The 13938-nt window shown below is 40.3% G+C and overlaps 2 protein-coding genes across 2 annotated transcripts; both read left to right on the plus strand.

Annotated features, from left to right (window-relative positions):
• Positions 1-321: 321 nt before the first annotated feature.
• mrps17 (mitochondrial ribosomal protein S17) lies at positions 322-2285 on the plus strand. Its single transcript, XM_030437818.1, has 3 exons — positions 322-425; positions 844-987; positions 1726-2285. The coding sequence occupies exons 2-3, from the start codon at positions 865-867 to the stop codon at positions 2047-2049; spliced, it is 447 nt and encodes a 148-aa protein (XP_030293678.1). The 5' UTR covers positions 322-425; positions 844-864; the 3' UTR covers positions 2050-2285.
• A 326-nt stretch (positions 2286-2611) lies between these two features.
• Positions 2612-13292, plus strand: LOC115594053 (protein NipSnap homolog 2-like). Its single transcript, XM_030437817.1, has 10 exons — positions 2612-2886; positions 4680-4807; positions 4904-4949; positions 5043-5137; positions 6711-6781; positions 7801-7941; positions 8962-8993; positions 9521-9615; positions 10693-10776; positions 11568-13292. Exons 1-10 carry the CDS (start codon positions 2795-2797, stop codon positions 11630-11632), a joined length of 849 nt encoding a protein of 282 aa, XP_030293677.1. The 5' UTR covers positions 2612-2794; the 3' UTR covers positions 11633-13292.
• The last annotated feature ends 646 nt before the right edge of the window (positions 13293-13938 follow it).

The following is a 13938-nucleotide window of genomic DNA, read 5'->3' on the forward strand; positions in this document are numbered from 1 at the left end:
AGGATTATCTTGTAGCTCTTACCACCCAACTTCTTAACTGGTGTCTTTTTTCAGTGCTTTGGAGGGATGTTTATCTGCTGCCATCTTGTGGCCAAAATAAAATGTAATCTTTGTCAGGAGAAAAAGGGAAATTCGGGAACTAAACAAAAACATAAAGTGCAAACTTAGTTCCAAACCTCATCAGCCAGCGGGATGAACAGCACCAACGGAATTAAATGATTAGCTTGGCTCATAATTTCTCTAGAAAAGCGACAGAGTGCAGGAAGGGTTTCATTCACACTTAATAAACCATTGTCCGCACAAACTGTCCGTCTCTACTTGCCGTAGTACGTCATCAAAACAAGCCGCCCTGGAGCAGCATGGAGGAATCTTCTCTCTGAGGAGATTTTGACCTTCTAAAGATTCATTCCTGTCATTTAGTTTCGGTGAGTTTGTTCTATAAACTCTACCTTCATGTTTTGGTCTGTGTCACTGTCAGATTAATCCGCTGCGGCTCGTGTTTCCGGTTTATGAACGAGTGCGGTTGTTGCTAAGTTAAAATAACGTTAGCCGCAGCTAAGCTAACTGTGTAGCCCCACAATTAGCATTGTTGTGTATTTTTTAATGCCAACGTCTCAGTTGTTCATTAATGTGAATATCGATGATGTAACGTTCAACGTAAAGGTTAAAAGTGTTAGTGTGTCTCTGTTAGCATAAAATGAGGCTATGCTAACTCCACGGTCGTTACGTTTAACGGTTATTCATATAAATCGCATTAAATAAACGTGCGATACAAATAATTTAGCTGGTCAACATGTGTCAATCAGTGTGTGGTGATCAATGTTAATGTCCTCTGTGCTGCAGGGTTGATTAGAGGTTTCAAGGATGTCGGTCAAGCACGTATCGGTCCATGCGAAGTGGATCATCGGCAAAGTCATCGGAACCAAGATGCACAAAACTGCCAAAGTGAGAGTCACGAGGCTCGTGCTGGACCCCTACCTGCTCAAGGTGAGGCTCTGACATTTAAGCACAGGTGTCATGGGGTACACAAAGCCCACCTTCTCCATTATGTTCATGTTTATTCCCTCCGTCACATGAAAACACAGGAGTCACTGACAGCTGAGGTTTGGTGCAGATGACAAAACAACCTTTTCTCAGTTTGACAGAAGGAGAAATGTTCTCCAACAAAACTTCTCTCTGCTTCAGTTTATAACGCTGCTGTCACAATATTAATGTCTCTGATTTGGCAAATGATTAACACTCAGAATTAATGTGTAAGGAGGTGAAGAAATTCTGAAACTGTCACTTAACAGAAGTTTACAAAAAGCACAATTACACTCATGTAATGTTTCTGTTTCATGGTGAGTGGCAGCCAGAGTTGAGGAGAATTTAGGAAGATGTATATTTACACAATATTATCAAATGTGTACTATTTATTTAAATTCCTTTCTTTCACTATTCATTTTTAAATATCATGATTAATGTCCATATCGGTGTATCACAGCAGCCCCAGTATATAATGTTGCTGTAACACAATTAGCTGTACTAAACTTTGTTGTTTATTGTTGTAAGTCAATTAATAATCAATCACTTCTCCAAATCGTAAATAATCTTGCTGCAATATTGTAATAAATCAAAAACATATATGATACAGTTCTACAAAGCCAGTTGATTGATCTCAAATGGATTAATTTATTGATCTCTGCACATTGATTAAGTCTGATGTTGTGTGTTCTCCCCCCACAGTACTACAACAAGAGGAAGACGTACTTTGCCCACGACGCCCTGCGACAGTGCACCATGGGAGATATCGTCCTCCTGAAGGCTCTGACTGAGGCCCGGTCCAAACACGTCAAACATGAACTGGCTGAGATCGTGTATAAGGTCGGTCGGGTGGTCGACCCGCTGACGGGGAAGAAAGTTGCAGGAACTGAGTTTGTGGAGCCTCTGACTGACCTTCCGCTCAGCCTGGGCGAGGACGCAACGTTAACAGAAAAACTGCAGGAGCTCAACATCTCTGCTGCACCCAGTGCAGCCGACGCTCCTCCGGCACAGACTCCTGCGTCATGATGGAACGTCTTTAATGAAGCAGTACAAGAGCAAATGTTACTCTGCAATTCTGTGTCTGTTTCTGGTGTTTTTGTAAATATAAATGTATGAAACAATCAGCCTTAATACATTTTCTTCACCTGCTGCTCGGGTGGTTTTGAATTCAAGACACATTTCTGAGGAATTTACAATAAAATGTTGACTGCATGGTGTCACTGACAAACATATGCACGGTGTTCACTGCAAAGCCAAGAAAATGTTTGACAGTTATTTTTAAATAGAGTGCATAATGCAAAATAGGTGTAATCAGTAGCATTCATTGGTGCATTTGTCTCTTGGTTTATGGTCTTTGTCATAAATGTAACAGACTGATAAACATAATAATTGAAATGTGCAGAAATAAGTGAGTGAAAGAATCAAATTTCCTATTAAAAGACCATGTGAGTTCTGATTAAAACAAAAATAAGTTAAAGTTAAAGGTTGAAGGATGGTAGAAGTCTACAGGAGAGCTCAATCTTTTTAACTTAAATCAGGTGAAGCCCACGAGAAATTCACCTGAGTCGAGTTAGTAGTTGAAAAAATAAAAGTTATGTCCACAATCATCTGCTGTCACTTAAAGCCTGCTGTGTTCTGAATCAACACCACTCTGATCTGGTCCCGGTGCATGAAGTTAACACGGGTCACGTTATCGTTAGTGAGTTAACGTCAGCAGCAGGTCGGACTGAAGCTGCAGCCCAGTGAACTGACAGCAGCGTTCAGGGGAAAGATGGCGACCAGAGTCCTTCAAAGAGTCGGCAAAGGCCTGAAACAAACGAAAAGTGGGCTCCAGACGAGCGGACGGGTCATGGTCGTCATAAGGTGAAGGTTTTAGCCTTTTGAATTCGCAACCTTGAATGCAGAAGTGTAACTTTATACGTGTTTATGTCCTGCAGCGCTGTCACCAATGACAAAGTCCGGTGTGCTAGGTGGCTAAGCTAAAGCTAACGTAGGGACGTTGGTTAACGTACGCTCGGCTCTCTGTGCAGCGTCGCTAGCATTAGCCACGTAGCTCCAAAGTTGCTAACTCTCATGTAAAAGCTAATTATCATCCACCCGAATTACAAAGTTGTGACCCAACTTTCGTTAACACACACAGTTGCTTACTTTATAAGTTTGTGTGCGGAGTTGTTGTTGCCTTGTGCGTAAATAATACAAAATCACAACAGAGTTTCTGTCAAATCCAAAACTTCAAGGTCAAAATGTGATGAATCTGTGCTCAGCAGGACTTGTTTTGATTAGTGGATCACACGGTTTTGTTGCTGCGACAGATCTGTAGCCTCAACCAAGCTGCCTTAAACATGTTTATCACTGAAATGCTGCGATGTAAATGAAGTTTAGCTAAAATCTGACAGCCTTTAATGCACTGTGCAAAGTAATAGTTGTGTTTACATAAGCTGGCAAACTGTCAGAGGGAGGCTCCCTGATAAACAACAGTAAACAAAGCAGGGAGTACTTTTAAATTAAGTTTGAAATGAAGTGACTTGAATGTATGAAGACAGCTTAGGAGTCCATGTAGACTAATCCTCTGGTTATGTGCAGCTTACAGCTCTCTGTGCTGCTGGGCTGAGAGTCTCTGCTGTGAATGAGTTCAGTCTGTAAACTTTTGTGCAAAAGCTCTTAGTTTTCTGCAGCTTTGCCACCCTGTGCATTTACACTGACATCAGCTGCAAAGCATGCACATGTCATTTAAAGGAAACTATGTGATTTGATTTAAAGGGCTTTAAATTATTGTATTAATTATTTGAATGAACTTTTAAAGAATCGTGACCATCAGAAATTAGATGTTTCTCAGAAACCAGTTAAACTTTTCTGTGCCAGTGGTGGAAAATGTACTGAAGAAATGCTCAATTACAAGTAAAACCACTTTTAATTAACATTTAAGTAAAAGCACAAAGTATTCTTCTCTAGTGTTTCTCGGAGTACTGGTTACTTTTGAACTGTTGATTCTTCATGCATTATCACTAGCAGGCGTTCAATCAAAGAGGTTTCTGTTTCTCCAGATCTTCAGTCTAAATTCCTCTCGTCTCTGTTCTGCTCCGTGGTCACGGTCGCTTCTCCAAACTCGGGCCTGCTGCAGAGTTTGTGTTTCTGTTCCCATGTCACATTGGTCCACTTGTGATTAGATAGAAATGTTTAGGTATTCATTTAAATTGTGCTCCGTCCTAAATTCTAAAAGTGGCTACTCAGATTAAATGGTGTAATGTTTACTTGTGTTCAAATAAAATGACAGACTCCTAAAAGTACAAATATCCAAACAAGTGAGTTAAGTGCAGTCATTTGAGTAGCTGTAATTGGTTATTTCCACGCTTGCTAAAGTTTACTTTGGAATAGGCCTGAGTTGAGACAGATCTCAGGTCATCATGTTCCAGAGAATAGCACCAGAGTAACTGAATGCACCTTCATCAGAACCGGCACAGCGACCAGGACTGGACTGTCGTCACTGAGCAGAACTTAAAGTGCTTAAGAGACATGCAGTTAAAAAGTTCAGGTGGCATCACTGTAGGTCGCAGTTGTTGCTCTGCCTTTCTTTTGTTGTTTTGTCTTTTTTTCCCTCGTTGTGCAGCAGATGAAGAGTCGGTTGTTTCCAACTTTTGCGTTTTGTTTTGTGACAGGAGCGGCTCGGGTTTCCGTGAAGACAGCTGGTTCAAGTCTCTTTTTGTTAGAAAGGTCGACCCCCGAAAAGACGCTCACTCTCACCTGCTCGCCAAGAAGGAAGACAACAACCTGTACAAAATACAGTGTATGTGTTTGATTTAATTTAAATGTTCTTCTAGAATGCTCCTATGAAATCTGCTAGATGAGATCTTATTTAAACATGTTTTTTGTCTGCTTGCAGTTCACAATGTCAAGCCTGAGTGCCTCGATGCTTACAATGAACTTTGGTAAGAAGTCGGTAATCTGTGCTGCTGTTTTTCTAAACACTGCAGATATTTCTCCCTTTTAAACATTTGTTGTGTTCTTTATAAATCGTTCAGTGAGGACGTCCTGCCTTCCATTCACGCTGACCCCGAGTACCCCTGTGAGCTTGTGGGCACCTGGAACACCTGGTACGGAGAGCAGGATCAAGCTGGTAAGAGCACGATCCATGTCTGAAGGTTAACATACACCTGAGCAAATATAGTAACAAAATACCAACTTCTTTTCAAACATGAATTGAAAACACGAATAATATAGTCACGTTTAAAAGATCCATGAATTAACAGGTAATGAACTGACACAGAAGTCATCTAACGAGCACAAATGAACACGTCCAGCTGCTCAAACGTGAGGATTGTTTACTTCTCTGTATTCTGTCGCCGGGTGAGCTGAATATTTATGAGCATCGACACTAAAAGTTTACTTGTTCACCAAAACGAATTGGGACTTATTGAAGTGGGCTACATAAGACAGTCGTATGAAATAAGGCAAAAATAATATCTGTATTTTTTGTAGTAATTATTAATTGACGTTCAACTGCATCTAGACACTTGAAAGAGAAATAATAAAGCTTGAAAATGTATCTCATCATCTCATAGATCTGTGAAGGAAGCTGCTGCCGGTGAGGAACAGAACCATGTTTGGTGGATTTTTCTAACTGTGCTCATTTCTTCTCCATGTTTGACTTTCTAAAGGTTATAAAGTCTTTAAAATAAACAAAAGAGATCTACATAATATTGCAGTTTCTCTTCTCCCCAGTGACACAAACCAACCTTTTGGCAGCTTTTTATATTTTAGTTAATTATAGCCGTGACTGTCTCGCAGTTTTCCGGGCTGCTGTCCATTTTGTCCTGGCGGTGACATTTATCATTCTGTGTCTAACGTTACAGAGCAGCAATATTAGAAGCCTGAATGAAGAGAATCTAAAAATTGCCTCACCTAACACATTCACAACGTGTGAGCCAGAGCTGCAGTGATGGGTTGTCAACGGTTACATCAATCTTCAGCTATTAGAGAGTCATTTATTAAGAGAGAAAGTTTAAATTCTCTCATTCCTGACTCTTAAATGTGGATTTATTCTGACGTCTTTACTTCTCTATGACAGTAAAATAAATATCTTCGGGTTGTGGACAAAGACATTTTTAATTTATGCCTTTTGGAAACACTGACAACATTTTTCACCATGATCTGGACTTTTTATAGACAGAACAAATAACCAGTTAATTAAAAACAAATTATCAACAGATGAATTGACGATGAACGTAGTCGTTAGTCGCAGCCTGAGAAAATAATATACAGTAACATCCTCTGAGAGATCGCTGTCACTTTTTTATGTTTAGTCCTGTAAAATTTGCATTTTTCATAATTGATTGCTTCATTCAGATGTTCATTTTCTTCTTGAACACTGGATTCAGTCTGTTATTACTTTGCACTGTGGTGGTGTTTATGATACTGATCAGCTGATTCGATCTTGTGTAGCAGCATGAACATTATCTCATTCTCATCTCACTGGATTGACGAGTATCACAGCATTTGCTCTGCCGGTCAGAATCTCACATTCCAGATGTGTTTGTAGTGGTGAGGTGGATTTTGGAGATGCCAGCTCAGACCACAGGTGGTGTAGAGAGATAAATAATTAAAGTACAGTTGCTAATATAAAAGACAGACACACAGAGATATATTCGAGAGCTGCATTATGTTTGGCTCTTCTGCTCCTTCTATTCTAGTTCACCTGTGGAGATATCGGGGAGGATACCCGGCTCTCACCGAAGTCATGAACAAACTCAGGCAGAATAAGGTAACGGCTGCTCAGACTAGATCAGCTCACTGGCAGTTTGTGACCTGTAGGCAGCCGTTTGTGGCAGCGCACCCCTCAGATTAGACCCACAGACCATTTTTGTCACCCATCTATTTGTGATCCTCAAGCTGTTTGGTGTGATTGTAATTTTGGTGCAATGATATTAACAGAAATGCAATTTTAGATCATAAATAAGGTAAGTGTAGTGAATGAATCCAATCCTGCCTCGTCCAAATTGTATTTTTTGTGCATGAATTTTCTCTCACGTTCCAACAAAATATATTTGATAATAAAAGAGTGCAAGTTGCCACATTTCTAAATATACCTCGTCACGAGAACTGGTGATTTTTAAGGGTGTAATGATGGATTTAATGATCGACGATCCAAAGCCGATGCAGAGTGAAAACACTGATCCATGTCATTATTTTTAATTCTCTCTGGCACCTCGTCCATCCCAGTGCACCTCCTTCTCAGGCATTCAAAAAGTGCTTGTGCCAGGCAGTCAAGAACAAGACGGTGATATTTAGTCTCCTCTCAGGAACAAACGAACAGGGTGGAAATATTGTGTACTTTGGAAAAAACAGGTTAACAGACAAATGAAGTGTCTCATTCACCAAACACACGAGCGATCAGCTTCCCTGTTTCGACAAAGTAAATCTTAATACACTTAACCGGTGCAAATTATTTACAAGTGTTTTTCTCTTTTGTTTTTATGCCCAAAAAGCAGAGAAAGAAAGTGCTGGCAGCTTTTTCTGTAACTATGTGTGACAGATTTTGTGTTATCGGCAAATTTTGCATCGCTGTCCAAAGAATCAATGTAGCTTCACAATAAAACAGGTGATTTGTTGTGTAGAGTGTTAATGCGCTTAAATGATCACATTTGACGTGTGCAACTAATCTACCTGACTTGATTGTCTTGACCTCTTCCTGTTCTCTGAGTGAGTTTTGATATGTTTACAAATGTATTTATGAGCCTGATGTCCTGAGTGATGCGCTCCTGTTCTTTGTCGTTACTGTAGAAGTTTATGGACTACAGGAACGAGCGGGGGAAGATGCTGCTGTCTCGTAGGAATCAGCTGCTGCTGGAGTTCAGTTTCTGGAACGAACCCGTCCCTCGTCCCGGACCCAACATCTACGAGCTCCGATCATACCAACTCAGGGTGAAAAACTTTCTTACACAGTGGATACATCACCTCCATCCCTTTAAAGGGATATTCCGGTGTAAGTTAATCCATGGTCTAAATCACCGTGAAACTGTATTAGACTCCCTCTCGAGAGATCAAGTTAGCAGACCGCTAATTTACGGAGTTTTATCAACCTCAGAAACGACCGCACGACAACAATACACTACAGTAAATGGATCCAAATATAAACCGCCAGCCAAAAAGCCACAAATAATGCTCAGAACAGCACCAAAACTTCAGCAACAGTACAAATAGGGTCTCAGCACATAGTCCGGGGCATCTAACCTCCGCTAGCTTAGCTGGATTTCTACTGAAAAGCTGACTAAATTTACCACTCTTCTGCAGCAGCTTCCTGTTGACGGGAAGTCCCGACGAGTCGATTACCGAGTGCAGTAGAGTTCCGCGGCTCATGGATGAAAATTTATGATTATGACTCCATGGAAAAGCAATCAAAGTTCATATGTGTCTTACCTGCCAGTTTATAACAGTTATTATCGAGAGCGGACAGGGAAAAGAACGGAATTGAGCATTTCTAACCGCACTCAGTAATCGTCGCGTCGGGACTTCCCCGACCCGGAAGCTGATGGAGGAGAGTTGAAATCTGTTTTTAGCTTCCCAATAGAAATCCAGCTAAGCTAGCGGAGGTTAGATGCCCCGGACTATGTGCTGAGACCCTATTTGTACTGTTGCTGAAGTTTGGTGCTGTTCTGAGCATTATTTGTGGCTTTTTTGTGGCGGTTTATATTTGGATCCATTTACTGCAGTGTATTGTTGTCGTGCGGTCGTTTCTGAGGTTGATAAAACTCCGTAAATTAGCGGTCTGCTAACTTGATCTCTCGAGAGGGAGTCTAACACAGTTTCACAGTGATTTAGACCATGGATTAAACTTACACCGGAATATCCCTTTTAAGCATTGATTAACGTCTCTCTCTGTTGCTGTTGTGAGTCAGACGACTTGTTCTAAACTCCTCTCTCCTCTTCACGTTCTTATTTCAGCCAGGGACGATGATCGAGTGGGGGAACTACTGGTAACACATGACTTCTCTTAATATTTCCTTTTTATTTTTTTTACATGTTGTGAAAATTGCCTCATTTTGAAAACCTGAAAGATTCTAAGCTTTCTTTTTGTTGTAACTGCAGAGCTACTATCAGTTTGTACTATTTAAAGTTTCCTCACCACTATTTTATTGGTTTCACAGATTGTAGCAGATGAATATGAGTCAACGGTACTTTTGGCTACAAAATCTATGCATGACTTCAAAGCATGACGAGATATATCACACATAACTTGTAAATCTTGAGCATAATTGCCCTTTTTTTTACCCTGCAAATTCAATTGATAACAACTGGGAAATGTGCCTGTTAATGCACTAAAATAAAACATGGTGGGTTTGTTGAAACCATCAAAATTGAATGTCTTGATTTGAAGAAAAGAATTTGGGGATATCGGTTTTAAAAACCTACAAATTCATGCTTGTGGTTTAATGGATGCATCCCTTCAGTAACATGCTGTTAGTGTTTTCTCATGTGTGATCGAACTCTCGGTTCTCTGCAGGGCGCGAGCCATCGAGATCCGCCAGCAGAACCAAGAGGCTGTGGGAGGCTTCTTCTCTCAGATTGGAAGTCTGTACACTGTTCACCATCTATGGGGTGAGCACAAGTTTAAAACCACAAACAAGCATTACTACAATATTAAAGCGAAACTCTCGCCAAAAAGCAACCAAGGCTTTATTTGGGATTGAATATGAGTCAAACCTTCGTGTGAAAGCATAATTACGACGAAAGAGGCATTTTTAAGATTTACCGTAGTTTCGGTTTTGGGCACGTTAATTTTGAACGGGAGTGCATGGGGCAAGACATGCTAGCATCAAAATCTCTATTTTTAAAACAGTAAGAAGTCTCGATACAACATGAAACTTTGCTCGTAGTATCACCAGGGTCTCTACTCATGAACACGAGCATTGAGAACATTGTTTGTGTACACAGAGTTTATGAAAAAGAAGGTTTTTGAACTACTCACGTTAGCTGCTGCGCTCCTGCGCGTCGCCATAATGCCAGACAAAAAGTGTTGATCCCCGAGTGCGACCTGACAGGCAGGAGAATAATGGTGAACCGCTCCTCAAGCGTGCCTGTCAGGTCGCACTCGGGGATCGACACTTTTTGTCTGCCATGACGGCAAAGAGCGGGAGGTGCGGCATCTAACGTGAGTAGTTCAAAAACCTTCTTTTTCATAAACTCTGTGTACACAAACAATGTTCTCAATGCTCGTGTTCATGAGTAGAGACCTTAGTGATGCTACGAGCAAAGTTTCATGTTGTGTCGAGACTTCTTACTGTTTTAAAAATAGCGATTTTGATGCTAGCGTGTCCTGCCCCATGCACTCCCGTTCAAAATTAACGTGCCCAAAACCGAAACTACGGTAAATCTTAAAAGTGCCTCTTTCGTCGTAATTATGCTTTTACACGAAGGTTTGACTCATATTCAATCCCAAATTTTTTTACACGAAGGTTTGACTCATTTTTGGCGAGAGTTTCGCTTTAACATATTGTGGATGTTTAAAAATGTATCACTGTATTGCAATAATTACACAAATGTGTCCATAATGCATAACTGATCTATATAAATCAGCACTTTCCTGAGGGTGGAGATTTTAGGTGTTGTATGTAGATCTGTGTCAAAGCTCTACACAACAATTTAAACTAAGCAGTATCTTTTTTTTAATTTCAGCTTACAAAGACCTTCAGTCCAGAGAAAACATCAGAAACGCAGCCTGGCAGCGTGATGGCTGGGACGAGGTCGTCTACTACACAGGCAAGACTCGCTTTACCTTTCTGAGAGCATCGGACAATACATCAACTTTGAGGCGGATCTTATAGACAAAAATATCATCTTGAAGAGGCTTTTTGCAACTTCTGTGCTGTGCTGGAAGCCAGTTGACTCACTAACGTTAGCTGCTGTCAGCAGAGCAGAGAGAGGAACTGAGACGAGGCACATTAGAACGTGCATAAGGTCACTTCCTTTGGACTGTCATGCAAAAATCCAACCCATGTCCACAAAGAAATCCACAGTCCATCTGCATCAACACCTTTAAAAAAAATGATAATAATACATTCACATTGTAAGGTCAAACTGTGGCGTGTGTGTGATGTGCACAATTGAACATGAAAAGTGAGTTTTCCACACAAAGTACCTGAATTTCTAGTTTTAGTTTTTAGTTAAATGTTTGTTTTTACGCGTCATGTTTGCGTGTCACCATGCAACAAACTGCTCCATTCCAGTTCAGAAGGTGGCGGATATACAGAAGAAGACACAGCAACAACGACATCACATAACGTGACGGACAGTCGTCATTGTTTGTGTGACAGTGAAGGAGGGATGGATGATCTTCAAGCCTCTCTAAACATAGAATTGAGATGATTCCACTACAAAATATCCATTAAACACAAATTCATAAAATGGTATTAAAAAGAAATAATAAGTGTCAGAACAAATGGGTTGTTGTTGTTTTGTTCAGGTTACTGCAGGTTATATGAACACATCATCTGATTCTTCCCAGTTTGTTGCATGATTCAGAAACACTTGTGTTTTTGTCTGTCCCACAGTCCCTCTTATTCAGCACATGGAGTCTAGAATAATGATTCCCATGAAGACCTCGCCCCTGAAGTAACCACAGCCACCCGGGGGAAACTCTCAGCAGCCACTGCAGCCGTCACAGCGATCTGTAGAGAGTGTAACCAACCATCGGAGTGTGCACTGCCAGGGATCTCTGCGTAACATCGTGGTGTCGCTTCAGTTTTGTTTCTTTTTCCGTTTCTTTACTCTGGTTTTTTCTGTTTTGGCCTAGAATGTCTTTCTCCGATGATGACGTTCGAAATGATTGTCACCAAACTGCATCCGTTACAGCAGTTACTGTGTTACTGATCCGTTAATGCGCCGTACGTAGACGAATTATGATTTGAAATGCTCCACCTCTTCTTCACTGTCCGTCATTTAAAGAGTCAGATTTTTAAATGGCTTGTCTTTATATTTTTATGATGCGATTAAAAACTGCTCTCATTAGTAGTTGAATGTTTGAGCTACCAGAAGGAGACGTGAATCAAACATTTAGAGGTTCTAGTGCTGGTCACAGGGGCTGACGATGTCTTATGGTTATTTCATGAAAATGCGTGTTACAGTTGGGGCTGCAAAAACAATTCTTTTCAAGAGTAATCAATTGATCTTCGGTCAAAAAATGCTAAATGCTCATCACTATTTCCCAGAAATGTCGTCTTTAAATGGTTTATTTTGTCCAACCAACGCTCCAAAACACAAATAATCTTTATTTACTTGAATAAATGGCAAAGAAAAGTGAATGTTTAAGAAGCTGAAAGCAGCGATTGTTCGACCTTTTTGCTTGAGAAGCAAATAATTTATTCTCAAAGTATTTACAGTATTTTCTTCGATCGGCGAATTGTTGCAGCTCAAGTTAAAAAAAGAAACCTTCCCATGACGTGTTTACCCTGTTGAACTCGCATTGATCCAGTATCTCACACTATGCACTACGAATAAGACTTGTAAAAGCTTCTTTAAATGTTACGGGTGAAGGTCAGTTTTACAAAGAGAAACGTGCTGTTTACAGATGAGTGTTTAATAGACAATGAAGCTGATTGTGAGAGATGGCGGAACCTCAGTCAGACTCCAGCTGTAAGTTTAATCAACGGTTTCCATGTAAACACTCTGAAAATGTGACTTTATGTTTACATGGCTGAGATTTAAACAACTAATTATGGTGTGTGTGTGCGTACTCATAATATGATTCAAAATCAGTTCAGAGGAACTGTTATGAGGATGCACAAAAGTTGAAGTTCACAAGAGTGTCAGACGGGTCAGAACAAGAAGCTAGACTTTGGACTTTGGTGCCGAACGGGTCGCTCTCTCTGTTTGTGTCTCCTCTGTAACACTGACCACATCCGATCGATTCAAATGAATTTATTTCTGATTATTTTATTCAGGTTATTTTTGATTTCAGCCCAGCTAATCGGTATCTACACACTGCTGTACACCGACTGGTTCGGCTCCTCCCAGTATGAACCAGTTAATAATGCCAGCCAGCTGATTGTGTGCTCAACAGAGATTTAATTTTTTAATGATCAGATTGTAGATAAACATTAGAGGGCTTATTGACCGGAGAGGCAGAGATGTGGTCAGTCCTGTGTCTGTAAATGAAGTGGGGTATTCTAAACTATCTTAATGTGATAATGATGTGGAGAGGTAAATGCAAATTGCAGTGCTTTAATAAGACTAGTTGTATATATTGAATTAAACTTCTGATGAAAATAGAAAACAAAGTCTCGGCCTCCTTTGTTATCACGTGTTATTGATGCTGCTTCCTCATTAGTCCATTAATGAAGCACTGACAGCTGCTAATGACTTTAAATAGTTTCTAACACATCCATGTTCATCTGAAGTGCACCATTTCCATATTAGACTTTCTGGAAGGTGACGTAACATCCCCAACCGGCGCGTCGTCCAGGGCGTGACTTATGCTGCATTCAGTGTATGTCGGAGATTACAAAATTCCTTGAGCAAACGCAGGAATGCCTCTGACAAAGTGGTGATCGCTGCAGAGACGGTGCTTTCCATTTGATTATAATTGGGGCTGGCAGTATGTTGGAGTGATGTATTTGAGAGCCTATGTTGTTTCTATTTTATTTTAAGTTATTTTTTTTTATTATGTGTATATAACTTTTTCTAGCAGCAAACATTGTATTTATTTTCTCTCATTTATATCTCATATGTGAACGTCTGTTTTCCATGCAAATATAGCCACTTTTAATTTAAAGTGTATTAAAGTATGCCGACCAAAGACCTTAGTAAATGTCCTGGAAATCTTTCCTTTGTGACTCTTGTTTAACAGTCAGCTAATGTAAAGATTTGCAGTCTGGTTGTTTGTTTTTTTTCCTATTTTTATCCAGAATTAGTAAATAAAAACAA

Source organism: Sparus aurata, chromosome 13, assembly GCF_900880675.1.
Source record: "Sparus aurata chromosome 13, fSpaAur1.1, whole genome shotgun sequence".
Taxonomy (NCBI): domain Eukaryota; kingdom Metazoa; phylum Chordata; class Actinopteri; order Spariformes; family Sparidae; genus Sparus; species Sparus aurata.

Excerpts from the sequence above, each read along its gene's own strand:
- mrps17 (XM_030437818.1), top strand. The coding sequence starts at position 865 with ATGTCGGTCAAGCACGTATCGGTCCATGCGAAGTGGATCATCGGCAAA. Across the intron at positions 988-1,725 it reads TGGACCCCTACCTGCTCAAG|TACTACAACAAGAGGAAGAC; the intron begins GTGAGGCTCTGA and ends CTCCCCCCACAG.
- LOC115594053 (XM_030437817.1), top strand. The coding sequence starts at position 2,795 with ATGGCGACCAGAGTCCTTCAAAGAGTCGGCAAAGGCCTGAAACAAACG. Across the intron at positions 4,950-5,042 it reads GATGCTTACAATGAACTTTG|TGAGGACGTCCTGCCTTCCA; the intron begins GTAAGAAGTCGG and ends TAAATCGTTCAG. Across the intron at positions 10,777-11,567 it reads CGAGGTCGTCTACTACACAG|TCCCTCTTATTCAGCACATG; the intron begins GCAAGACTCGCT and ends TCTGTCCCACAG.